The sequence below is a fragment of the Mustela lutreola genome, chromosome 11, assembly GCF_030435805.1.
Source record: "Mustela lutreola isolate mMusLut2 chromosome 11, mMusLut2.pri, whole genome shotgun sequence".
NCBI classification, from domain to species: Eukaryota; Metazoa; Chordata; class Mammalia; order Carnivora; family Mustelidae; genus Mustela; species Mustela lutreola.
In genome coordinates this window covers 94,517,577-94,545,535 of record NC_081300.1, presented here as the reverse complement: position 1 = coordinate 94,545,535, position 27,959 = coordinate 94,517,577, and the positions used below count along the sequence as shown (strand labels likewise).

Below are 27,959 nucleotides of genomic sequence, written 5' to 3'. Positions count from 1 at the left end.
AGAGCCCGATGCGGGACTCGATCCCAGGATCCTGAGATCATGACCTGAGCCGAAGGCAGCGGCTTAACCCACTGAGCCACCCAGGCGCCCAAACCACTTTTTTTTTTTAATGTCCACTTTAATTCAAATAATAGGTGTTTCTAAAATTAACTGGCTACTTGACGATATTCTGTGAGAGTGCCTTGGTAACAGTGTTCTTTAGTAAGAACAGAAAGGAATAATGGCAGCCTGTATCGGAAGTCAGATAGTCAGATAACCCTGGATCTGGCAGGCAGATAGTCCCGTATCTGGGACCGAAAGAAGTGTGTTAACACCCCCAGGGTCACAGAACTAGTAAGTCCCCGAGCCTGGCTTTGAGTCGAGCCCCACTAATAGGAGAAAGAACCTTTATACATTCTCTCTGTCACACCAAACTGTAAATCACATTTCCTGCCTTATAGCCTTGCCGGGTAGATATTCAAATGTTTTACTCACAAGACATTTACATGCTTGAGTATCTCTAGCATGATGGTTAAGAGCATGAATTCTGGAGGGCACAAGGTCTGGGGCAGGATCCTGTCCTGTCCTTTCCTTGCTGCTACTTTGGGCAGATTATTTAACTTCTGCGTGCCTCATTTGCCCCAGATGTAAAATGGGGATCATGTTCATCCCAGCATTCTTGGGTTTTTGTAAGGATTCAGTGAGTTATAGGAAGTTAGAGTTCTACAGTGTTAAAAAAAAATGCCTGGCACATTTTCTAAGTGTTAGCTCTAGTTACAACTTTTATAACTGCTGCTAATTTTATTTGAAGTTAGCAGGTAGAATTGAATGCTTTAAAAAAGCCCATTCCTGGAGCGCCTTGCTGGCTCAGTCGTTAAACATCTGCCTTTGGCTCAGGTCATGGTCCCAGGGTGCTGGGATCGAGCCCTGCATTGGGCTCTCTGCTCGGTGAGAAGTTTGCTTCTCTCTCTCCCATTCACCCTGCTTGTGTTCCCTCTCTCGCTATGTCTCTCTCTGTCAAATAAATAAAATCTTAAAAAAAAAAAAAAAAGCTCATGCTTGTGATATTATAAGTCCAAATCTTTTTTTTTTTAAGATTTTATTTATTTATTTGACAGAGAGAGAGAGATCATAAGTAGGCAGAGGCAGGCAGAGATGGGGGGGGGGAAGCAGGCTCCCTGCTGAGCAGAGAGCCCAACGCGGAGCTCAATCCCAGGACCCCGGGATCATGACCCGAGCTGAAGGCAGAGGCTTCAACCCACTGAGCCACCCAGGCGCCCCCCAAATCTTTTTTTGTAGTGGAACCGTCTTCTGGAAGGTTGTGATAGTGTTACAATGATCTTATATCTGTTACTTTGCCTGACAGTTATCTTAATATTTTAAGTTCATATTCTATTATATTCTTCAATTTTTTCCCTGCAAAATATCAATGATTTAACATGATTTCCCCCCTTCTTTGAATTTTAGTTTGCATAATAGCAGAATCACATAAAGAGCATAATTAAAAGCTTAGCAGGCCTTGACATCACAGACTTGGGTGTCCATTCCCCTATATTTCTTTCTTTCTTTTTTTTTTTTTTTAAGATTTTTTATTTATTTGACAGAGAGATCACAGGTAGGTAGAGAGGCTGGCAGAGAGAGAGAGAGAGAGAGGGAAGCAGGCTCACTGCTAAGCAGAGAGCCTGATGTGGGACTCGATCCCAGGACCCTGAGACCATGACCTGAGCTGAAGGCAGTGGCTTAACCCACTGAGCCACCCAGGCACCCCTCTTTTCTTTTTTTAAGATTTTATTTATTTGGGGTACCTGGGTGGCTCAGTCTTTAAGCGTCTGCCTTTGGCTCAGGTCATGATCCCAGGTCCTGGGATCGAGTCCCCCATTGGGCTCCCTGTTTGGTAGGAAGCCTGCTTCTCCCTCTACCATTCCCCTGCTTGTGTTCCCTCTCTCGCTGTCTTTCTCTCTCTGTAAAAACAAAAGCAAACAAAAAAACAAAATCCTTAAAAAAATAAAGATTTTATTTATTTATTTGATAGAGTACAAACAAGGGAGCAGCAAGGGGAGGGAGAAGCAAGCTCGTGCGGAACAAGGAGCCCGATGTGGGGCTTGATCCCAGAATCCTGGGATCTTGACCTGAGCTGAAGGTAGTTGCTTAACCGACTGAGCTCCCCAGGTGCCCCTCTTCTATATTTCTTATTTGCTTGTGAAAATACATAAGCTTTGTCAAGGCAAATTGAACAAACTTTTTAGGATCTCAGAAAGTAAGAGAGTTTTATTCGAGCCCAAGTTAGGACAAGGGCTCAGGAAACACTTTTCACAGGGAAGAGGGTGCTCCAGAGGATGAACAATTTCTAGAGGCTTATGTACATTTTTACATCTTGTAAAAGCTGAAAAAGTTACAGATGAGCATGTAGGCAGGCATCACGAGTTTCATCGTAAAGGAGCGCGGGGAGCAGGAGCATTGATTGAGATGCCGCAGGGACAAGATGGTTTTCCTTACGTCACTCACAAAGCAGATGGACTTTGCATATGTGGCGGGCAATACATCAGGCTTTTGGTTCGAACAAAGTTTACATACAGTCATGTGAACTTAGGAAGAAATCTAAGATGGCCTGCCTTGTGTATAGGGCCTTTAGAGAGTTTTTCTCTAATGAGTTCTCCGAACTCACATTTTCTTTTCTGGAAATAGGGATAATCTTACTTGCCCTCACCTTCCGGGGTTGTTGTGAATGGGACCAGGATTGTCAGTGCGAAGCAGAGCATGGTGTCGGGCTCAGAGAGAGGACTACGTAGTCCGTGATTGCTGCTGTTACCGTGACCCTCATCACTTATTTCCAGCTAGATTTTAAACAGCCCATTTTTCAGTTTCTGAAGACTCTCTCAAGTGCCTTGATTATGTCTAATGTCTAATACATATTTGTGATTGGTTGGTTTTTAATAGCTTTTGTAGGCAAGCTGAAGGAGTTAGGATGCTTTGAGTTGCAAGTAACAGAAAAAAACCCACACAGAAAACCCAACTCAAACTGACTTTAATAATTAGGAGGAATGTCAGCTCGTGTAATGAAAAGTTCGAAATTAGGTCATAGACATGGTTTGACCCAGGCTGCCGCAGCTGCTACTGCTTTTCCTCCTTCCGCTCTCTCTCTCTCTCCCTCCCTTCTTCCCTCCCTCCCTTCCAAGATTTTATTTATTTACTTGAGAGAGAGAGAGAGATCACAAGCAGGCAGAGAGGCAGGCAGGCAGAGAGAGAGAGAGAGAGAGAGAGAGAGAAGCAGACTCCCCACTGAGCAGAGAGCCCGACGCAGGGCTCGATCCCATGACTCCGGGGTCATGACCTGTGCTGAAGGCAGAGGCTTAACCGACTGAGTCATCCAGGCACCTCTTTCCTTTTCTTTTTAAAATTCACTCAATTCTACTTTCCTCCATGTGATTTACCCTAAGGCCAGCTTCTGTTATAGACTTTCAAAGCTAAGGCTTTCTGCAGCAGCAGCCAGTGGGAGTGAGAGACTTACTTCACGTATCCAGTGAACAAAAGCGCTTGGCTTTGCCCTAACTGCACCAACTTACATTAATCCTAGTGGACAGGGCATTGCCATCTCTAAGTGCAGTGTCTGGTTCAAATTTAATTGCAGAGGGCATAAGATTACCCCAATTTGATTTGCACCAATGAGGGCCTATCAGGGATGCTGGAAGTAGAGTTAATCAGTCCCCCCCATTGCTACGACATGGGGAAGGGCCCGTTCAGGAGGGAAGGGGACCAGAGGACGTGGATGCTGGTACATAACTGGTGTGGTTATAGTTTCCAAAACTGTATGCACACGGCAGATTATGCTTGTGATTTTGTATCTAGAACCTGGTGGGGAAACACGGTTCAAATTTAGTTGAGAAAAATCACCTGGGTAAAGAGAGCTCATAAGCTGCTAGAGATACATGTTTGGGATTTGGGAAGGAATTAAGGACAGTGATGTAAATTTGGTGCTCTTTACTGATAGAAGACAATTGAAAAAACACGAGCTACTAAAAAAGACTAACGTCTCTAAATCTGACCACGAAAAGTTTCCAGAACAGTGATTTCTTGAATTGTTTAGCATCTACGGGTAGGAGACAATGATTGGTATCATCAAGAACCAAGACGCACCTGAAATATTTATTTTACTAATAATTCCACCAATTCTCCATACTTTTTTTGCACTGGCCCTAGAGTTGGTGCAGATGAGTTCCTGAGCTCCTGAAGAACACTCGGATATACGCCACATGCTAACGTGTCCCATGTCCCGTGCTGGCTCAAGGGGACAGCACTCCAGCAGAGAGGCGCAGAGAGCCCTGGGCTACTGGGTGAAAATAAAACTTTGATTTATATGCTTGTGTTAATGAAGTGATGTCAAGAAGGCTGGCCTCCCACTTCAGGGTTTCAAGTTTTTGTCCAAGGGATTTCTACAGATGCGCTAATGACTTTAAACTTGCTTAACAGTGAACTTCTAGGGATCGGGTCCTATTTGAATAACTTACAAGACTTTTGAAGGATCACTCACCTCCACAATTCTAAACCCTACAAATGTCACATCTCCCAAATAATGGTCGTTTCTTAGCCATACCCCTTCAGGTTTGCAAGAGTTCTCTGGACCCACTGAGGGAAGTTCCAAATTGAGCTCATGAAGTGGCAAGTAGAATTCTCTCCTAGCATCGGGAGGCCCATGGCCAGGAGCAGATGGCGTGAGACATTACCACTCGGAATGATCCGTGACCTGGCTGCTGGGCCCCAAACTGTTGTTACGGGTCTGGGAGATGATAAGGAGCTTATGCCAGAATTTAAGCCAAACGTATGACTAAGCATTTGCTTTAGTTCAGCTGTTGTTGTTTTTATCCTTTTTTCTTCTTCTTTTTTTCTTTTTGAGAGGGAGGGAGGGAGAAAGAGACAATGAACAAGTGGCTGGGAGGGGCAGAGAGAGAGAGAGAGAGAGAGGCAGACTCTGTTGAACAGGGACTCCGATGTGGAGCTCGATCCCAGGACCCTGAGATCACAACCCGAGCCAAAGGCAGATGCTTAACCCACTGAGCCACCCAGGCGCCCCCTTTTTTTCTTCTTTTTAAAGTGGGCTCCCCTCCCAGCATGGAGCCCAGTGTGGGGCTTGAACTCACAACTTTGACATCAAGATCTGAGCTGAGATCAATTTGGACGTGTAACAGACTGAGCCACCAAGCACCCAGTTGTTGTTTTTCACAGTAAGATTTTCTCAATGAAAATCATTTCTCATTCTAACGCAGAACTCCTCATCTCGTTACAATCCAGTACTTTGCGCAGCGCAAGATAAAGTTCATAAATGACCCGAGGAGAAAACAGGGCTTCTAAATGTTTACCCCACTTGCAGCCTATCAAGGGAAATTGTTATTAAACTAGAAGACTAGAAAAACCGCAGTGAAGAGGTACATGCTTTAAAAAGAGTATAGTGGAGACACCTGGGTGGCTCAGTGGGTTAAAGCCTCTGTCTTCAGCTCAGGTCATGATTCCAGGGTTCTGGAATTGAGCCCCACATCCGGCTCTCTGCTCAGCAGGGAGCCTGCCTCTCTGCTTATTTGTGATCTCCCTCTGCCAAATAAATAAATAAAATATTTTTTTAAAAAGTATAGTGGATGGCTTCTGGGTGGCTCAGTCGGTTAAGTGTCTGACTCTTGATCTGAGCTCAGGGTCTTGATCTCAAGGTCATGAGTTCAAGCCCCATGTGGGCTCTGTGCCCAGCGTGGAACCTATTTTAAAAAAGTAAGATAAAATAAAGAGGGTACAGTGGATATTCTTTGGACCAGAGATTCAAAGGAGAGAAAGGTGGAGAGGGAAGGCATTGTGGTTAGGGGCACCACAACTGGGTGAGTTTCCAGTAGGTGGAAACTCCTGGAGGAGGGAGCAGAACGGAGCAGGGTGAGCAAAGGTATAGGTTGAAAGTGTTTGGCACTTGTCTATAAGGAAAAAGGAGAAGACAGCAAGTGGCAAGAAAAGGAGCATCAGGAATGACAAAGAAATTAGACATTCTCTGCTTGGACATCTTTGGCAATGCCAGTATTCACTTCAGTGAAATATTTTGAGGTATGTTCTAGAGGTTTGATCGTGCTGTATATACCAAGACTGTGTTGGAAGAATACTGGAGAAACTGGTAACAGTGGTTCCCTCTGTGGAGGATACGGGGAGGGGGGCGGGCAGGAGTCAGGGGCGGGGGGTGACTGACTTTCCACTGTCTGCTCTTTGGTACCTTTTGAAATTTAGACCACAAGCATCCAATACCCGTTGCTCCAAAAGTAACTTGAAAATAGTTTTTAAAACAGGGTAAGTTGTGCCAACTTTTGAGCTTTGTGTCTTCCCAAAATGGAAATCACAGTAATTCCTCACAGTGCCATGCTCTTTGTAGTATATCCAAAAATTTATGGAGGAGTGCAAAGGTGTAGTAGGTTGGATATGTCATTCAGTGTTCCAAATTCCTATCCCCACCCTGCAAACCCTCCCCATTTAGCCAGGGGAAAAGCCAGAGATCTTACAATGGTCAGTAAGGTCCTACACGGGTTGGAAGCCCTCTGCCCAGCAAGCTTCTTCTGCAGATATCATATTGCTTGCTCCTCCTCCAAGTCTTTACTCAGATGGCTTCATTTCCATGAGGTCTTCCTTGACCTCCTATTTAAAACTGCTATCTACTCGGGCACCTGGGTGGTTCACTTGGTAGAACGACTACCTTTGGCTCGGGTCATGATCGTGGAGGCCCATGATGGAGTCGCGCATCGGGCTCCCTGCTCGGCAGGGAGCCTCCTTCTCCCTTTGACCCTCTCCCTTCTCATGCTCTCTCTCTCTCATTCTCTCTCTCTCTCTCAAATAAACAGATAAATAAGAAATAAAAAAATTGCTATCTACCATGACTGGCACCCCCTAATGCCCTTTCTGCTTTGCTTTTTTCCTGTGGCTTTTGTTACGACGTGACCTATCAATTATTATACTTATTTATTTTCTTATTGTCCATCTCCCCTCCCTAGAAGGTAAGCTCTGTGAGGATAGAGATTTTTGTCTAATTGGTGCTTTGCTAATCCCTAGCTCCTAAAATTGTCCGCGTGTAGTAGATTACCAAGCAAGTGCTCACAAATTATTTGCTGCTCCTCACCCTTCAGAAGCCGGAGTCTGTTCCCCCAGCTGGCATGTTGGCTGGCCGTGGGGTTGCTTTATCAATTAAATAGAAGCGATTTTGTGTGAGTTCCAAGCCTAGGCCTTAAGAGGCCTGGCAGCTTCCCCCGTGAAAGCAGGAAACTTTCCCTCAGCATGAGAACAAGTGCTGCACAGTAGACTTCTGGAGGATTAAGACCATGTGGTGGGAAGCCTCAGCCTTCCCAGCAGTCTCGGCTGTGCCAGTTGTCCTGCGGAGGCCCTAGACATGAAGGTGAAGCCATCCAAGATTTCCAGGCACCGCCAAGCCAGCTGAAACCAGAACTACTCAGCTGAATTGTGAGAAATAACAAATATTTGTTATTTCGAGCCACTTAAGTTTTGGAGTGAGTTGTTTTCCAGCAAAAGCTAACTAATGCAGCTTTGTGCATAGTAGGTGGTGAGTAAATTCTTAACAAAATTAATAAATGTTGCCATTATTAATTTTGTGTCGAAAAAAATAATCCAAGAGTACCTGGGTGGCTCAGCTGCTTAGGCGTCCAACTCTTGATTTCAGCTCAGATCGTGATCTTTGGGGTTGTGGGACTGAGTCTTGGGTTGGGCTCATGCACTGGGCATGGAGCCTGCTTGGGATTCTCTCTCTCTCCCTCTCCTCGTCCTCCTCAAAGGAAAAAAAAAAATCCAAGTTAGATGAGAAATATTTCTAGTGAGTCCTTTTGATTCCTACCACAACATTAATATGCTGTAGAAAGTTAAGTCCATTTGGATTTTATTACATGGGCTATATATTCAAACTTAGACTCACATTCTACCGACCCTTGTTAAAATGGCCTTGTAAAAGTCAGCCTCGCCGAGCTACAGGTTCCTCTTCTGAGACTAAGTGCCTACCCCATAGGGATATTGTGATGACCATAGGTAATGTGTGTAGAATGCGTACTACAGTTGCTGGCACGTAGAGCCATAGCTGCTATGACTATGCACTCTTCCCCTCATCCTCCCCTCAGAGGAAAAGAATTCACAGACCAGATGTTCCTTCATCATTACCAGAAATCCAGATATAGCAGACCTGGATGAAAGGTAGTGAAAGAGAATGATAGCTACATGAACTGTAGTGGGCAATCACTATTTGACATACAGTTTGAGAAATAACCGTATTTCAGGGGCGCCTGGGTGGCTCAGTGGGTTAAGCTGCTGCCTTCGGCTCAGGTCATGATCTCAGGGTCCTGGAATTGAGTCACACCTCGGGCTCTCTGCTCAGCAGGGAGCCTGCTTCCCTCTCTCTCTGCCTGCCTCTCTGTCTACTGTGATCTCTCTCTGTCAAATAAATACATAAAATCTTAAAAAAAAAAAAAGAAAAGAAAAGAAAAGAAAAAAGAAAAGAAATAACCGTATTTCAGAAGAACTTGGGAGCTCTACTGCCCGATTTGTCCGGGGATATGGCATGTTGCATAGTGTCCACTAGGGGGCGATAAACACATTTCATAAAATAGTACTCCTTCAAGCTACAGGCACCTGCCAGACAGGAAATGTTTCTTTAATTTTATTATTTTAACGTGGCTATGAAACTTATACTTTTTAAATAGTTTACATCACACTTAAAATGATTAACGGATTGCTTTATTCTTTTTAAGGTATTAGAAGAACTCATAATGTGTGTTTTCAGGAAAGTCAGCCCTTGCAAGTTATTTTTGAAAAGAGTATGTGTTCTAATACACTAGTTATTCAACCAAGGTAATGAATTTTCTGGTGTTTTCTTCTTTTTCTGAGTATAATGTGGGAGCAGAGTAAATAATTAATGCCTTTAATTAAAATTTGAAGTCAGTTACATTTTTAAAAAAAGCTAACATTAAATTAAAAAAAAGCTAACATTTGACTTAGAAAAATCTCCTTACAAGGTCAAGAGGAAACCCTGAGAAAGATAATAGTAGATAATGTAATTTATTAGTGGTAGCAATATGATTTAGTGGCAAGAAAGTTCTAAAAATATTCCATTAGTGACTTTCTACATTGATACCAAGAGAAAAATATATTACCTAATAATACTTTGCATTTATATATTGCCTTCTGTCTGAGTCATGAAACACACAACGCAAGGAAACATTAACATTTTTAATGTAAACTGATTTACCCCAAGTGTTTGCATTTTTTCTTTAGAGAATGAGTTAGGTACATTTGTCAGTAAAAGTGCACCCAATTATTCAGTTAAGCTGTAGCATTAAACATTAATTACTTTGTGAACCAAAGATATTTTATCCTTATTGTGTTTTAAGTTACATAAGCCATACATGCTCCTTGTAATACATCTAGAATTTATAGAGGGTTGTAAAGATAAAAAATGAAAACTTTTTCTCCTCTACCTGTCTTCTCTCTCCCACTTGGCAGAGGTACCATCAATCAGCAATTTGGTGTATATCCTTGTGCATCTTCTTCCATATATAGCCAATTTCCCTGTAACTCACCCTCTCCCTATAGCTATGGATAGCTTTCTTTCTCTCTTCCTTCTTCTCCCCTCTCACATTTATATTATTTATGAGACACATACATGTCATTTTTTTCACAGAAAATGTCCTATTATTATTACTTGGCAACTTGCTTTTTTAAGTTTCTGTGTCAGTTCACTTAAATCAATCTTATTGTTTGGAATAATTGTATAATTTTTTCATTGTATGAACCATAATTTAGTTACCCATTATCCTATTAGTGAAAAAGTAGGTTGCTTCCAGCTTTTTGCCACACACAAAAAGTGTATTAGTTGCCTATTTCTGTGGAACAAATTTCCCCCAAACTCAGAGCTTTAAGAAACCAGACATTGATTACTTCATGGTTATATGTATGGCTTAACTGGGTATCTGGTTCAAGGTGTTTCATGAAGTTGAAGTCAAGCTATCAGCTAGGGCTGTGGTCTCATCTGAAGGCTGGACTTGGTTGGGGATTTGCTCCCACACGCACTGACATGGCTGTGGAGAGGTATCAGAAGATTAACTTCCAAGCTGACTAGTCAGGTTGGTGGTAGGCCTCAGTTCCTCACCACACAGGCCTCTCTGTGCACTCTCTGATTATCATCACAAAATGGCCACTGGATCAGAAAGACAGAGAGTTGATTGAGATGACCGATTGAGAGAGAGAATTCACAAACGGAAGCCAAAGTTTTAAAAAAATTTTTTTAAAGATTTTATTTATTTATTTGACAGAGAGAGAAATCACAAGTAGGCAGAGAGGAGGCAGGTGGGGGGCGGGGAGCAGGCTCCCTGCTGAGCAGAGAGCCCGATGTGGGGCTCCATCCCAGGACCCTGAGATCATGACCTGAGCCAAAGGCAGAGACTTAACCCACTGAGCCACCCAGGTGCCCCTAAGCCAAAGTCTTTTTATAACCTAATCTCAGAACTGCCATTTTCATTGTTAGAAGTGACTTGGTAAGTTAAGCCCACACTCAGGGGCAGAGGATTGTGGGAAGGCATGAGTACCAGGAGATCACTATGGGGCCACCTTATAAGCTTAACACAGAGTCCTAGAAATGAAATCACTGGGTCAAAGGCTTACCAAATTTTAAATTTGACTACCAAATTACTATCTTAAATGTTGTGTCCATTTACATTCCCACCAGAAGTGTAGGGGAGTCCTTTCAAGTAACATACATGATCAATCTTTAAAATTTTCGTTAAGTTGACAGGTAGAAAATTGAATTATTAGATGTCCATTTTGTTGTGTTGATTCCTTGGGAGCTTGAACATATTTTCATATGTTTATTAATGATTGTATTTTTCTTCCTTTTTGAATTGCACATTTATGTTGTAATTTTTTTGTATCAGGTTATTTGGTATCTTATAAAACACCACCCCCATAACACTGGAAGAGTTCCTAGATGAATCTGGTAGGTGTTCCTGACATTTTGGCCTCAAGAAACACAGCTGAGCTAATGTCTAGCATCAGGTTAACGTCAATATTACATACATTCTAAGAATCTCATTTTTATCTGACAACACTTCAATTTCATAAGTAGCCCAGATCTTGTAATAAAGATAAGCTAATTAAAAATGGGCATTGGGTGCCTGTGTGGCTCAGTTGTTGGGCATCTGCCTTTGGCTTGAGTTGTGATCTCAGGGTCTTGGGATCAAGCCCCGCATCGGGCTCTGCACTCAGCAGGGAGCCTGCTTCCTCCTCTCTCCCACTCCCTTGTGTTCCCTCTCTTGCTGTGTCTCTCTCTGTCAACTAAATAAAATTAAAATCTTTTAAAAAATGGGCAAAGGATTTGAATGGATCATTTGCCAAAGAAGATATACAAATGGTTGAAAAGCACGTGAAAATGCGCTCAACTTATTTAGTAGATAGGGAAATACAAGTTAAAGAACTTTAAATCTGTGAAGTACTGTATGTGAATTCTTTATCAATACAACTATTTTGAAAAAGGGAGCCCAGGATAAAAGGGCATTCGGGATGTCAAGACAACCTTGAAAGTAATAGGTAATAATAATCTAGGGCAAGTAACAAATGGAAAGAAAATATAAGTAGCGGGCTGCTCATAAACCTCTACCCCTCACCCGCGTCTCCAGCATGGTTCCACCCGGTTCTATCTGAACAGCAATGTTTTCTGGTACCTCCCTCAGGAGTATGATTGCAAGCCATTACAAATATATATGGGGTATATAAAACCATGGAATTGAAGACATTCCTTCCAGTGTCTGGTTTATTCCATAGCTTTCACATGTCTTACTAAGAATATATTTTACTATTCTCTTGGCCTTCAAATGAATTTTAAAATATGCTAAAAATATTGCAGCTCATACAGAAAAAAGAAGATAGGTTTTTTTGGGGGTAAATTTTTTAAAAATCTCAGCTGATTAACCTTGTTTATTTCCAGATTAAAGATCCAAGTCCCATTTAATAAGGTTCTTTCTTGCTTTTCAAGCAACATAATACTTTTCTTTACATTTGTAGAGTGCTCGCTGAGGCCGTTGTTCTTTTTACATCAAGTCAAGAAGAAGTTACTCTTGCTGTTACCCCACTCAGTGTTTGCCTTAAGAGTTCCAGTGACGAACCAATGGGTAAGGACTACATCTGTTGTGGCTCTTGGATAGCATGTCACTCCCCGGGTTTCTTGATGACTGACCATACAGTGAACATTGGTGGCATAACATTTATTCTTGTCTAACGAGCAATAAAGGGGTGTCTGGGTAGCTCAGTGGGTTAAAGCCTCTGCCTTCGGCTCAGGTCATGATCCCAGGGTCCTGGGATCGAGCCCCACATGGGGCTCTCTGCTCAGTGGGGATCCTGCTTCCCTCTCCCTCTCTGCCTGCTTGTGATCTCTCTCGATCTGTGTAAAATAAATAAGTAAGATCTTAAAAAAAAAAAAGAGCAGTAAGATGTAGAAAGATCATTAAAATTTTTAAGAGATCCAGGAAATGGAATATAATCAATAATTAAAATATTTGGCCTTGAAATTCAGGTTATTTTAAAATTAGGAGAATTGTTACTGAGAAAAGTATATTTTCAGTTAAGATTTTTAAGGTCTGGTTTTCATTTTTTTTTTTTAAGTTTATGTGTTTATATTTTAGTAATCTCTACACCCGACATGGGGCTTGAACTCATGACCCCAAGATCAAGAGTTGCATGCTCTTCCAAATGAGTCAGCCAGACACCCGTTTTTCATCTTTTATCACCCTTTGTGTTTATCATAAAGAAAAATTAAGAGGCCAGCAATCCAATTGGGATTATCTTTAATCACATAAGAAAAAGTAGCTTTGAACTAGAGATGTAAGATATTCCAGATGGCAAATATACATGGCAGAAAATCCAAATACTTCTTAAGTCAGCTCTTCCAAGTTACCTAGATTGAGTGGAGATAAGACATGATGAATTTTTTAAAATTTTTAAAAGGAGATTTATTTTGAGAGAGAAGGAGAGTGTGAGCAGGGGGATGGGCAGAAGGAGGGGGGCGAGAGAGAATTTTAGGCAGACTCTCGACTGACTGGGGAGCCTGATGCAGGGCTCGATCCCAGGACCCCAAGATCATGACCCAAACCAAAATCAAGAGTTGGCTTTTCAACCAACTGAACCGTCCGGGTGTCCCTCCATGTTTGTTTGTTTTTTTTTCTTTTTCTAAATGGTTTCCATTTATGAATTCATGTGATCTTTGTAACACCTGTGATTTAGGTACTATTATTATGACCATTTTCTGTGTGAGGCACGAAGAGACTCAGTGACTTGTCTGGTGTCACACAGTAAGTGTGGATTATCTGAACATAGGCTCCAAGGCACAGGCTCATTACCACTGTGCCATTATTGCTTCTTTCTAGTCTTAGCTAACATTGTTTTTTGACACTCGGAAGTGCATGATCTAGAAAATATATGCTTGGCTAGTGAAAGGGTCTGTTTTGTATTCCATAATGCCATCTCTGAATAAAGATGGCCATTTAGTAACCAGAAGACATTGTCCCTTGTGAGCAGCTTTTTTAAAAAAAAAATTTTTTTTTTTTTTTATTTGACAGTCAGAGATCACAAATAGGCAGAAAGGCAGGCAGAGAGAGAAAGGGGAAAGCAGGCTCCCTGCCTAGCAGAGAGCCTGATGCAGGGCTTGATCCCAGGACCCTGAGATCATGACCTGAGCTGAAGGCAGAGTCTTTAACCCACTGAGCCACCCAGGTGCCCCTGTGAGCAGCTTTCTAATGAGCAGTTATAGTTATGGTTGACTGGGGACTCAATGTCTATTTTTGAAACTCCTCTATGCCAGTACACTGGAAGTGACATGAACCTCCTTGTTTGATAGGAATGATTTCTGGGGTAGTGTTTGGTCCTTAAAAAATATATACTGTTTATCTTTTGTTCTTATATTAATCTGTGTTCATTGAAGAAAATAAAGACACAAAATAAGCACTAATTTTTAAAAAGTCACCTGAAATCTCACTATCCAGAGGTAAGGTCTTTTAATAGTTTGGGACATCTTCTGTACTTCAGATCTAGTACCAGAAGATTGGTAGAGTAAAGATAATGAAATACTATGAAGCTATCAAAAGTAATTCAATTTAAAAAATGGGCAGATTGGGATGCCTGGGTGGTGCAGTCAGTTAGCATCTGACTCTTGATTTCAGCTCAGGTTGTAATCTCAGGGTCATGGGATCAAGACTATGTCGGGTACTCAGAGCGGAGTCTGCTTAAGATTCTCTCTCCCTCTGATCCTGCCTCCAGCTCTCTCTTTTCACTCTTTCTCTCTCTCAAATCAATAAATAAATAAATTTTTTAAAATGGGCAGAGTACTTGAATATTCATCTTTCCAAAGAATGTATACAGATGGGCACAGATGCATGAAAAGATGCTCAACATCACTCATCAGCAGGGAAATGCAAATCAAAACCACAAGGAAGATGTGAGGGCCGTGTGCCTGAAACACCAGTCACCCCATAGACAGCCAGGATTGATTCAGCTGATCTGGCTGCTAGGCGGGTATCCCCCTAGTGAGTGGGGAACCTCACCACTCCATGTGTGTCCCTCCCAAAGCTGTGCTCTCAGAGGACAACCTTCCCAATAGGGGAAGACTATTCTTTGGTCAAGGGTATATGAATAGCTGTGCTTCCCTGCTAGTCTTCAAGCAAACTCTCAAGGTCCATTTGCGGGAGATTGTAGGGTAGCCAAGCATCCAAGAATCCAGACATATCCAAGTGAGGTGCTGCATGTGGTAGTCTGCCTTTCTTTAAAGAGAAAAAAAAAAACACACCACAATGAGATATCATCTTATACCTGTCAGAATGGCTAAGATCAAAAACGTAAGAAATAATGAGTGTTGGTGAGAATGTGGAGAAAAAGGAACCCTTGTGCACTGTTGGAGGGAATGTAAATTGGTGTAGCCACTATGGAAAACAGTATGGAGGTTCCTCAAAAAATTAAAAATAGAAATATCATATGATCCAATAATTCCACTACTGCATGTTTACCCAGAGAAAATGAAAACACTGATTTGAAAAGTTATATGCACCCCTGTGTTCAATAGCCAGGATATGGAAGCAACCCAAACCCACCATAGACAGATGGATAAAGAAGATGTGGTATATATATAATGTAATATTACTCAGTCATAAAAAAGAATGAAACCTTGCCATTTGCAACAACGTGGATGGACCTAAAGGACATAATGCTAGGGGCGCCTGGGTGGCTCAGGTGGCCTGACTTTGGCTCAGGTCATGATCTCAGGGTCCTGGGATCGAGCCTGCATCAGTCTCCCTGCTCAAGGGGGAGTCAGCTTGTCCTCCCTCTGCCTCCCCCCACCTCATTTGCACATGCCCGCTCTCTCTCAAATAAATAAAATCTTCTTAAAAAAGAATATAATGCTAAATGCAATAAGTCAATCAGAAAAAGACACCTTATGATTTCACTCATACGTGGAATTTAAGAAACAAAACAAGTGAACAAAGAAAAAGAGACAAGCATTCTCTTAAATACAGAGAACAAACTAGTGCTTGGCAGAGGGGGGATGGATGAAATAGATAAAGCGGATTAAGAGCAATTTATCTTGATGCATACTGAGAAATATAAAGAGTTGTTGAATTTTTATATTATGTACCTGAAACTAACACTGTATGTGAACTGCACTTCAATTAGAAAAGAAAGAAAATGAGAAAAAGGTAGAAAAATGATTCGTGTGTGTGTCTTTCTGAGCGTGTATACCAAACATTTTTGTAGTGAAAAACTCCAAATAATTTATTCTTATGTTTCTGTGGGTTGATGGGGCTCAGCTAGATGGTTCGTACTTGGGAGTCTCATGCAATTGCAGTTAGATAGTGGCTGGGTCTGGAATCATCTGAATCCATCCAAGATGGCACACTGACATGGCTGATAATTGATGCTGGGAGCACAGCTGGGCTGTTAGCCGGAGTGACTACACACATATGGCCTCTTCATTAACCTGGCCTTCCTATAGCATGAACTCGGCATGGTGGCCAAGTTCTAACAGTGAGTGTTGTAGGGTAGAGGAAGTGGACGGAGGATAGAGGAAGTGGAAGTTGCCAGTCTCTTAAGTCCCGGGCTCAGAAACCAGTCCCAGGTCATTTATAGCACCATATCTTAGCAGTCAGAGAACCCAACTACCCAAATTTAAGGGGAGGGAACACAGACAAAGAACCCATTCCTCAGTGAAGGAGTGTCAATTTTTTTTTTAATCTACCACTTACAGTTATATTTTAATATTAAAATTTAACAAGTACCCCTGGAACTAATCCTATTCCTTCTTTTCCTATAATGTTGAACAGATTTGACCAATTCTGTGTACAGTGAAATGTTTGTTGGCCCGGAAGAGTTTGACTTCTTTCAAATTGGAGTTGATACTGAAATAACGTTCTGTTTCAAAGAATTGAAGGTAAACAAAAATTTGTGTCATACCTTCGCTGGTAGTTTTTAAAATGAAGATTCCAACTATTTTTCTTCTTTTTCTCTTTCAGGGAATGCTGACATTTTCAGAAGCTACACATGCTCCTATAGCCATTCATTTTGATTTTCCTGGGAAGTAAGTCCTTGGAAACTTTTCTGAGTTCCTTCCTTCCTCTCTCCCCTCCTTTTGTTGTATATCAATAATAAAACCCTTTGGATCACTTTGAAATTAATTCATACCTCAAGAATTCCTTAACTTTACTAGCAACACTTACCAAATGGAGATTTTGAAAGATGCCACATGTGACATTTTTAAATTGGTAATTGAGAAAGATAAATTCTGCAGAGTGAAAACATTTATAAATTTGACATGGTGCTAAATTAATTGCCTAATTATAAAATTAAACATGGCTTAAACGAGTCTAATTTTTATGAAACTATGATATTTCATTTCAGAACTAAAATTTCAGAGATTGGGTTAGGATAGATGCACTTTTTGAAATTGGATCTGATGATGTCTAAGGACCTTTTCAGCTCTTAAGATTATGTTCCTTTGTGAAAAGACAAATAGGACTTTGACTTTTACTGTCTCTTTTTACTCCTGAAGTGTCATTTTCTAATTTTCCTAATGTCCCTCAGAAAACGTGTATGATGCTTGCTTTTACTTTGCCTGTTTTTAGACCTATGGCTTTAAGTATCGATGATATGTTATTGGAAGCTAACTTTATTTTGGCTACATTAGCTGATGAGCCAAGTAGAGCATCTTCTCAGCAATCACTGTGTCTTTCACAAAAACAAAAAAGGTAAGGCCAATGTTTTAACATCTTTATTAGAGAAAGCCACTGCAATCCTATTCTGAAAGAGTTCATTGGCATTCATATGGGAAACAATGGAGGAGTAAAACATGAGACGATCAGAAATATTGACTGAGTCAGGAAGAGCTGCAGTAGGACCTAACTAGCATAGGAATATCACCAGTCACATGCTAGACATTTGCTTTTTCTATTCTGATCAGAATTTGACGGGACTGTCTGGTTTATCTTCGTTATTACCCAAACCTCATTTCCAGTTTTGGCAGTCGTTTTTTAGGAGGGATACAGTGTTAAGCTTCACGGGTAAGTTTTCTATTCACTGCCTAGAACTTTTTCTCAGACAAGGGGACAGCCTTTGTTTTTCTTTCTTTTGTCTCATTAACTTTTTTAAAAAATACATTTTTTAAAGATTTTACTTATTTATTTGACAGACAGATCACAAGTAGGCAGAGAGAGGGGAGGAAGCAGTCTCCCTGCTGAGCAGGGAGCTTGATGCAGGGCTTGATCCCAAGACTCTGGGAATCATGACCTGAGCTGAAGGCAGAGGCTTTAACCCACTGAGCCTTCCAGGCACCTCCCCCACACACTTTTTTTTCTTTTGGTGTAGGGTGCTTCACTGTAAAAGTACCTTAAAGGTACTATGGGAAATTTGGAAGACAGAGGAAAGTACAAAGAAGATAAATTGCACCATCTGGAGATAGCTACTGTTAACATTTGGCTCACTGTTTTTTCTTTCAGAGTTTTTATTTTGCATTAGGTTTTAAGAAAAGATCAGGATCATATAGGATATGTAGTTTTCTATCCTGTTTGTCTCTCACAAAATATGTTGTGAACATGTTCCATTATCACTGATTATGACTTAGAAACACAATTTTTAATAACTATATAGAATTTTATCATATAGATGTATAATGATTTGACTTTTTTTCCTAACCCAGGCCCTGTTACTATATCACAGATTTGTCACATGCACACTGGGTTGCTTTACTAAAGAATTTGAATCTGTAGAGAAAATTTCTAAGTAATCATATATGTAAACTTTAGCTTTATTTTAAAAAATTTTTATTTAAATTCTAGTTAGTTAAAATAGAGTGCAATATTGGTTTCAGGAGTAGAATTCAGTGATTCATCACTTACATATAACACCTAGTGCTCATCATATCAAGTGCCCTTCCTAATGCCCATCCCCCATCTAGCCCACACCTCACACCTCCCCCCACACCTCCCTCCATCAACCCTCAGATTGTTCTCTATTGCTAAGTCTCTTATGGTTTGGGCAGAAGACATAAGCAGACATTTCTGCAAAGCAGACATCCATATGGCCAACAGACACATGAAAAAGTGCTCACATCACTCGGCATCAGGGAAATACAAATCAAAACCACAATGAGATACCATCTCACACCAGTCAGAATGGCTAAAATTAACAAGTCAGGAAACAACAGATGTTGGCAAGGATGCAGAGAAAGGGGAACCCTCCTACACTGTTGGTGGGAACGCAAGCTGGTGCAGCCACTCTAGAAAACAGTTTGGAGGTTCCTCAAAAAGTTGAAAATAGAGCTACCCTACGACCCAGCAATCACACTACTGGGTATTTACCCTAAAGATATAAATGTAATGATCCAAAGGGGCACGTGCACCCCAATGTTTATAGCAGCAATGTCCATGATAGCCAAACTATGTAAAGAGCCCAGATGTCCATCAACAGATGAGTGGATAAAGGTGATACACACACACACACACGCACAGTGGAATATTGTGCAGCCATCAGAAATTGAAATCTTGCCATTTGCAATAACGTGGTTGGAACTAGAGGGTATTATGCTAAGTAAGTTAGTCAGAGAAAGTTATCATATGATCTCACTGAAACAAGGCAGAGGCTCACAGAGGAAGAAAGGAAAAAATGAAATAAGACAAAACCAGAGAGGGAGACAAACCAGAAGAGACTCTTAGGAAACAAATTGAGGGTTGCTGGAGGGGAGGGGGTGTAGGGGATGGGGTGCTGCATGGTGGACAATGGGGAGGGTATGTGCTATGGTGTTTGCTCTGTATTGTGTATGACTGATGAATCAGAGACCTGTACCTCTGAAACAAATAATATATTATATGTTAATAAAAAAGTCTCTTATGGTTTGTTCCCCTCTCTCTTTTTTTCTCCCCCTCCCATATGATCTTCTGTTTTGTTTCTTAAATTTCACCTAAGAGTGAAATCATATGGCATTTACCTCTGACTGATGTATTTTGCTTAGCGTAATACACTCTAGTTCTGTTTACCTAGTTGCAAATGGCAGGATTTCATTATTCTTGATGGCTGAGAAATATTCCATTATATACATCATATCATCTTCACTTAATCTTAGCCAAAAGGCTGAGAAGTGATACACCACACACCACATCTTCTTTATCAGTTGATGGACATTGGGCTCTTTTCATAGTTTGGCTATTGTTGATAATGCTGCTATAAACATAGGGGTGCATGAACCCCTTCAAATCTGTATTTTTGTATTGTTGTATAAATCCCTAGTAGCACAATTGCTGGATCGTAGGGTAGTTCTATTTTCAACTTTTTTGAGGTAAATTTTAAACTTTCAACAATCAGTTCTGTGTTGTTTCAGTACCTTCTCTAAACTTAGTGTTCTCATTGTCATCCCCTATTGTTTCATTAGTTACATAAACATGTATATTTCCAGGCAAAAAGCTCATTCATTTAATCCGTTAATACCTCAGGTCAGATCCGATGTGTTCACCAAACAACAATTCAAAGACTGGTAAAAATGTAACCAGCAAGGCCCCTGGATGTATCTTGAGAAAAACAGCACCCAAAAGGCTTTATCCTAATGAGACTCAAACAGATATTCCTGTGCTGGAAAACTGTGGCAGCCCTATAATGAAAAGAGTGAATGGAGGAGACATTAGTGAAGTGCCAGAAAGCAGCGTCAGCGACACGGAGGAGACGCCAGGCTCTTCATATCTGAGGAAGGTAAAAGGAAACCGTTGAGGCACAACCACGTCTCAGTCAAGAATTACCTGTCTCCCTTGGCAGCCTCCTTGCCCAGGCCCACCCCAATGTCCTGAAAATAGTTTCCTTACTTTTTGATAGGAGAAAGCAATCTGAAATGGAGCAGCCTGACCTATGGGCTGTCAGTACAAGAGCTTAAATTGCTCTTTGAGCAACAAAGTATATTCAAGTAGATACTTGGGTCATTTGTATTTAAGAATAAATTATGATTGCTCACAGGATAATCTTTGAATACAAATTGTATGCTAAAGTCATATAATCTACTTTCTAAGATTAAGTGGCCTCATTTTATTTTTCAAATTGGGTTGGGAAATCCTTTACTCATTGTAGTACAAATATAAATTTCATCCCAACTAATATTACCAGTTACTTCATAGTGGAGTCCCATTTAGTAACCTATTCTAATACCAACATTTTACTAGCTGGATGATAAGCTTTACAGAATGCTATTGTGTTAAACCTTTTGATATCTATTGAAGGGAAGAGAACTATGATTTATTAGAGTTTGAAGTATCTCAAATAATAAGTCCCAATTTAACATGTTTATGTTAATGTTCTATTCAAGCTTGTTTTACTGTTGCTATTATTATTGGTTTTGAAATATGTTTCTTAGAAATTTGAAGGGAGAAATAGTATTATCTTGGGGTGCCTGAGCGGCTCTGTTGTTAAGCATCTGCCTTTGGCTCAGGTCATGATCCTGGGGTCCTGAGATCGAGCCCCACGTGGGGCTCCCTGCTTGGCAGGAGGCCTGCTTCTCCCTCTGCCCCCCTCTCCCCCTGCTTGTGTTCCCTCTCTCTCACTGTGTCTCTGTGTGTCAAATAAATAAATAAAATCTTAAAAAAAAAAGTCATTATCTTACACTGTATAAAAGACTTTTAGGCCAGTAAAATTGGGTAGTAAACACCATTCGTTATTCAGTTTGATGCTGTGTTTATTGAATACCTATTATATGCCTAGCAGTTACAGCAATTTTCTCTTGTGTATTACTAGCTTGGTCATAAGGTGAAAACTGAAATTTGTCTTTCATTATACAGAAGCATTTTTCTCCTCCTGTGCTTTTGGTCACACATAATGTGCTTACTTTTTCAAAGGTAACAACACAAAAACATTTTCTGACCATTTCGCTTCCCTGAAGTTCACTAAAATTTCCATTTCCTCACTAGGGAAAGTGACATTTATAAAGAATTGTAAGCTCCCTGAGCACCATTGTAGGACTCTTCTTCAACTTTCCCATCATGCCACTTCAGTTCTTAAAAACAAAGCTCTATTTTTAAATAAGATTTTATTTATTTATTTGACAGAGAGAGAGAGCACAAGCAGGGGGTGCAGCAGGCAGAGGGAGGAGAAGCAGGTTCCGCACCCTGCGCTGAGCAAGGAACCCAATGTGGGACTCGATCCCAGGACCCTCAGATCATGATCTGAGCCGAAGGTAGACACTTGATAGACTGAGCCACCCAGGTGACCCAACACAGTTTTATTTTAAAGGGTATTATTTACATTAATGTGGCAAACTCCTGCAAAACTGAAATTACAATATGGTTGTTATTTAGCCCCTTATCATCTTCCACCCAAACTATTGGGAGCCTTCCCATGGCCTCCGTGCCTCCATTCCCCATTTTGTCCAAATTATATTTACAGTGAAGTACAGAGGTTTAGTACAGAGAGGGTAGCAAAGACTATTTACCCTAATAGCAAATTCAGGGCAATTTTCAAAAACCAAAGTAAATGTAAGCTCTCTAGTCTACTATATTGCACCATAAACATTATGAAGAGCTATGTGCATGTGATATACACTGAACGGACACAGGTGCTATCTTTAGGTCATTTCCAGCCTTAGGATCTTGACCTTGGTTCAAGCTAAATTCTTTAGAGGCAAATGAGACTATGCCTCTAGTTAAAATCAAAGCCAATACTGTATTAATTTCCTATTACTGCTAGAACAAATAACCACAAATTTAGAGCCTTAAAACAACACCAGTTTATTGTCTCAAGGATCTGAAGGTCAGAATTCCAAAAATGGGTCTTCATTGGGCTAAAATCTAGGTGTTGACAGGGGTATGTTCCTTTCTGGAGCCTCTAGGGAACAATCTGTTTTCTTGCCTTTCCTACTTTCTTGAGGTCACCTGCATTCTTTGGTTTGTGGTTTTCTTCCATCTTCAAAACCAGCAGTGGGGGCACCTGGGTGGCTCAGTCGGTTAAGCATCTGCCATTGGCTCAGGTCATGATCCCAGAGTCCTATAATCAAGCCCCGCACTGGGCTTTCTGCTCAGCGGGGAGCCTGCTTCTTCCTCCCCCTCTGCCCCTCTCCCCTGCTCATGCTCTCTCAAATAAATAAAATCTTTTTTAAAAGTTTAATAAAATTATGAAATGTGCTCATAAAATGAAAAACAAACCCACAGGCAATGGCTGGTCAAGTCTTTTTCACATCACTTTACCATGACCTTTATTCTTCCTCTCCCCCCTTCACCTTAAGGATCCTTGTAATCCCATTGGGCCCACTTGGATGGTCCAAGTCTGCTGAAGAGCAACTTAAATTCTATCTACTATCTTTAATCTCCCTCTTCCACATGACAGAACATATTCAGAAGTTCTTGGGATTAAGATGTACCATTGGGGGGGGCATTCTATCACAGCTAATTTGGGGTGTTCCATCTGAAATAGAATTCCACAGCTGCTGTCAGACTGCCACTCTGCAGAGAGCATCTTCACTCTCTGATATGTGAGAATGAGCCAGAACAGGGGTCAATCATTTATTTATTCATCCAACTACCACGGAATTCCCATAAGTATCTGTTAAGGGTCATGTGTCTTAGATGTGGGGAATACAATGGAAAGCAAAATAAACAAGAATTCCTAAACTTGATTATAGACTGGGGGGAGATACACATTAAAGAAATAGTCACATGACTAAATATGTGCTAATTTAAAAAATTTTGATGATTTCAATAAAGGAAAAGTTCAGGATGCTTTGAGAGGATTTAAGATGTGACTGACCAAATTTAGGTCAGAAAGCCTTCTCCCTGAAACTGGTGTTTGGGCTGAGCTAGAGAGATTAGTGTAGTGGAATTGGGTGCATGTATGGCATGTGCAAAGTCTCTGTGCTGGAGGAAGTGTGGTGGTTTTAAGGAAGTGAAGGCTGGCTGAGCAGATAGCAGAAAGCAGATAGCCAAGGGGAAACAATGGCACAGGGAGAAGTTAGAGCAGTTGTTGAGGACCAGATCATGCCTCATGAGTCCTGGAAGCCACATAAATGGCCACTTAAGTACCTTGGCATTTAAGGTTTTTGAAGAACTTTAACAGGGAGGGCTGACAAAGTTGGATTTTTTTTTTTTTAATTTTAAAGATTTTATTTATTTGACAGAGAGAGGTACAAGCAGGGGGAGTGGCAGGCAGAGAAAGAGGGAGAAGCAGGCTCCCCACCGAGCAAGGGTGATGCAGACCTTGATGCCAGGCCCCTAGGATCATGACCTGAGCTGATGGCAGATGCTTAACTGACTGAGCCACCCAGGTGCCTTGTTTTATTTAAATTAAAAAAAATTTTTTTTTAGTGTCTGTTAAATACTATTTTTTAGCCTTAGTTTTAGTTTTGCAGTGAGGTTTTCCCTTCTGCCTCTGACTTTTTTTTTTTTTTTTTAAGGTTTTAATCCCAGTTTGTTTACAGTGTTATATTAGCTTTAGGTGTACAGTAATGATTCAACACTTCCATACATCACCCTGTGGTCATCACTGACAAGTGTGCTCCTTCATCCCCATCACCCATTTCACCACTTATCCCCTGGTCCCCCTCCCTTCTGGTAACCATCAGTTTGTTCTCTGTAGTTAAGAATCTGGGGTTTTGTTGTTGTTCTTTGTTTGTTTGTTGTTTTTATAGATTTGAGAGAGACAGAGAAAGAATGAGTGGGGCAAAGAGAAACAGAGGCAGAGAGAGAAGCAGGCTTCCCACTGAGCAGGGAGCCCAACGTGGGGCTTGATCCCAGGACCCTGGGATCATGACCTCAGCCAAAGGCAGACACTTAACCAACCAAGCCACCCAGATGCCCTCAGTCTTATTTTCCCCTTATTTTTCTCCTGTTTTGTTTCTTACATTCCAAATAAGTGAAATCATTTGGAATTTGTCTTTCTCTGACTCACTTCGCTAAGCTTTATACTCTCTACATCTGTCCATGTTGTTGCAAGTAGCAAGACTTCATTCTCTGTTATGGTCAAATAATACTCCGTTGCATATATATATACATCTTCTTCCTCCATTTATCAATTGATGGACATGTGGGCTGTTTCTGTATTTAGACTATTGTAAATAATGCTGCTGTAAACATAGAGGTGCATGTATCACTTTGAATTAGTGTTCTTATATTCTTTGGGTAAATATCCAGTAGTGCCATTGCTGGATCATGAGGTAGTTCTATTTTAACTTTTTGGGGAACCTCCATACTGTCTTCCACAGTGGTTGCACTAGTTTGCATTTCCACCAACAGTGCACAAGGGTTCCTTTTTCTCCACATCCTCACCAACACCTGTTGTTTCTTGTGTTGTTGATTTTAACCATCCTGACAGGTGTGAAGTAATATTGTAGTTTTAATTTGCAATTCCCTGATGATAAGTGATGATGAGCATCTTCATGTGTCTTTTGGCCATCTGTAAGTCTTCTTTGGAGAAATATCTGTTCATGTCTTCTTTTTTTTTTTTTTTTTAAGATTTTATTTCTTTCAGAGAGAGAGAGAGAGACAGACAGAGTGCCCACACAGGGGGGAGGAGCAGGGGAACCGGGACAAGCAGACTCTGCATAGAGCCTGACTTGGGGTTTGCTTTCACGACCCCGAGATCATGATCTGAGCTGAAATCAAGAGTGGGATGCTTTACCAACTGAGTACAAGGTGCCCTTTTCATCCATTTAAAAAAAAAAAAAAGATTTTATTTATTTATTTGACAGAGAGAGATCACAAGTAGGCATAGAGGCAGGCAGAGAGAGAGAGAGAGAGAGGAGGAAGCAGGCTCCCTGCTGAGCAGAGAGCGAGATGCGGGACTCGATCTCAGGACCCTGAGATCATGACCTGAGCCGAAGGCAGCGGCTTAACCCACTGAGCCACCCAGGCGCCCTTCATCCATTTTTTAAATTGGTTTCTTTTTTGGGTGTTGGGTTCTGTAAGTTCTTTATGTATGTTGGATACTAACCCTTAATTGGCTCTGTCATTTGCAAATATCTTCTCCCATTCTATAGGTTGCCTTTCAGTTTGTTGATTGTTCCCCTTGCTGTAGAACAGTTTTGGTTTTTTTTTGGGGGGGGGGAGGGATGTAGTCCCAATAGTTTATTTTTGCTTTTGTTTCCTTTGCTTCAGGAGACATACCAAGAAAAAAGTTGCTACAGCCAGTGTTGAAGAAGTTACTGCCTGTGTTTTCTTCTAGGATTTTTATGGTTTCAGGTCTCACATTTAGGTCTTTAATCCATTTTAAATCTGTTTTTGTGTATGGTGTAAAAAGTGGTCCAGTTTCATTCTTCTGCATGTTGTTGTCCAGTCTTCCCAACTCCATTTGTTGAAGAGACATTCTTTTTCTCATTGGATAGTCTTTCTTGTTTTGTTAAAGATTAACTGACCATATAATTGTGGCTTATTTCTGTATTTTCTATTCAGTTCCATTGGTCTTTGTGTCTGTTTTTGTACTAGTACCATACTGTCTTCATCACTACAGCTTTGTAATATAACTTAAAGTCTGAAATTGTGATACCTCCTGAAATTGTGAAGCCTTTGCTTTTCTTTTTCAAGATGGCTTTGGCTGTTTGGGTTCTTTTGTGGTTCCAGATAAATTTTGGGATTGTTTTTTGTAGTTCTGCCAAAATGTTGTTGGTATTTTGATAGAGTTTGCATTAAGTGTGTAGATTGCTTTGGGTGGTAAAGATATTTTAACAATATTTGTTCTTCCAGTCCATGAGTATGGAATGTCTTTCCATTTCTTTGTGTCGTCTTCAATTTCTTTCATCTTTTTAATATAGTTTTCAGAGAACAGGTCTTTCACCTCTTTAGTTAGGTTTATTCCTAGGTATCTTCTTATTTGGGGTGCATTGTACAGAGTTGGATTTTTTAAAAGGTAACTGTAGAACAAAGCAGCTACCGTGTGAAGAATGGGATACAGTGAAACAAGAGTGGAAGCTCAGTTGTAGCATCGGAGATGGTGATCCCTTAGAGTAGAGATGGAGGGGCGTGGCCAAAGATGACAACCAACTGTGGAGGTAAAAGTAACAGGATTTTGTTATGGTTATAGAGGTTAAAGGAAAAAGAGGTTTCAGAAAGACTTAGGTTTGGAGAAACAGGTTCACTGCTCACTTAGATCACAAAGTCAGTTTTGGATATGTTAAGTTACAGAAATCAAGTAAGTAGCAGGATATGTGGATTGAAGTTCAAATTCTAACTTTGAGACTCGCTGGCATATATAGGTGGTAATTTCAGCCAGAGATATGAATGGAATCTCCTAGGGAGAGGGTACAGAAGAGAGGACTACCATCACAGAAAGCAGTGGTTCTTAACCTGGGGCAATTATGCTCCCCAGGGGATATTGAGCAACGTCTGGACACATTTTGGGATGGTGCAATTTGGGAAGGGGGCTGATACTTGACGTCCAGTGAGTAGAGGCCAGGGACGCTGCTCAGGGACCTCTGCTGGGCAGCACAGCCCATGCAACAAAGACTCGTCACGCAAAATGTCAGGAGTGCTGGGATGGAGAAACCTTAATTCAAAGGGTGGGCAGAAGAGGGCCAGCCAGGTGAGAAGTCTAAAAGCAACCGGGAGACTGTGGCTTGAGGAAGGGACAAGAAGAAAGTGTCTTGAGTATCAACTGGGATGAAGACTGAAAATGGGAGCACCTGGGTGGCTCAGTTGTTAAGTGTCTGGTCGTGATCTGGTCATGATCCCAGGGTCCTGGAATTGAGTCCCTCATCGGGCTCCCTGCTCAGCAGAGAGCCTGCTTCTCCCTCTGCCTTTGCCTCTCTCTCTCATGAATAAATAAATAAAATCTTAAGAAAAAAAAAATACTGAAAATGGTCATTGCCTTAAGGATGTGGTGATTTGGGGTGACCATAAAAACAGTTTGTGAAGTGGTATTTCTTGTATTAGCAAGAAACAGGACTAAGGAATCAGAGAATGAGAAAATGGAGACAGTCAAGGTAGACAGCTTGACAGCAGAGGTAAGGCAATAGTTGAGGCAGGGGGCGGAATGGGATAAGGCTATTTGTATTTTATTATTATTTTTTAAAGATTTTATTTATTTATTTGACAGACAGAGAGGCAGGCAGAGAGAGAAGGGGAAGCAGGCTCCCTGCTGAGCTGAGAGCCCGATGTGGGGCTTGATCCCAGGACCCTGGGATCATGACCTGAGCCAAAGGCAGAGGCTTTAACCCACTGAGCTACCCAGGTCCCCCAAGGCTATTTAAAGATGAGAGACACTTAATTGCTGATATTCCTTTTTTTTTTTTTTTTTTTTAAGATTTTATTTATTTGACAGAGACACAGCAAGAGAGGGAACACAAGCAGGAGGAGTGGGAGAGGGAGAAGCAGGCTTCCAGGGTCGGGACCCCGGGAGCATGACCTGAGCCAAAGGCAGATGCCCAATGACTGAGCCACCCAGGCACCCTAAGTGCTGGTATTCCTATTCAACAGAGAAGCAGTCTGGGA

The 27,959-nt window shown here is 41.2% G+C and overlaps 1 protein-coding gene across 4 annotated transcripts in view; it reads left to right on the top strand.

Moving 5' to 3' along the window:
* The window catches only part of RAD9B (RAD9 checkpoint clamp component B), a 35,706-nt gene that overhangs the window by 6,016 nt on the left and 1,731 nt on the right, over nt 1-27,959 (top strand). For 2 of the 4 annotated variants that reach the window (XM_059140507.1, XM_059140508.1), the window contains 6 exons: nt 8,742-8,841; nt 12,046-12,152; nt 16,347-16,453; nt 16,536-16,600; nt 17,145-17,267; nt 20,004-20,256. In XM_059140507.1, coding sequence (XP_058996490.1) covers nt 8,742-8,841; nt 12,046-12,152; nt 16,347-16,453; nt 16,536-16,600; nt 17,145-17,267; nt 20,004-20,256 — 755 coding nt within the window. Of the gene's footprint in view, nt 1-8,741; nt 8,842-12,045; nt 12,153-16,346; nt 16,454-16,535; nt 16,601-17,144; nt 17,268-20,003; nt 20,257-26,998; nt 27,029-27,888; nt 27,897-27,959 lie in introns of all 4 variants that reach the window. The other 2 variants (XM_059140510.1, XM_059140509.1) reach the window with 2 other exon arrangements.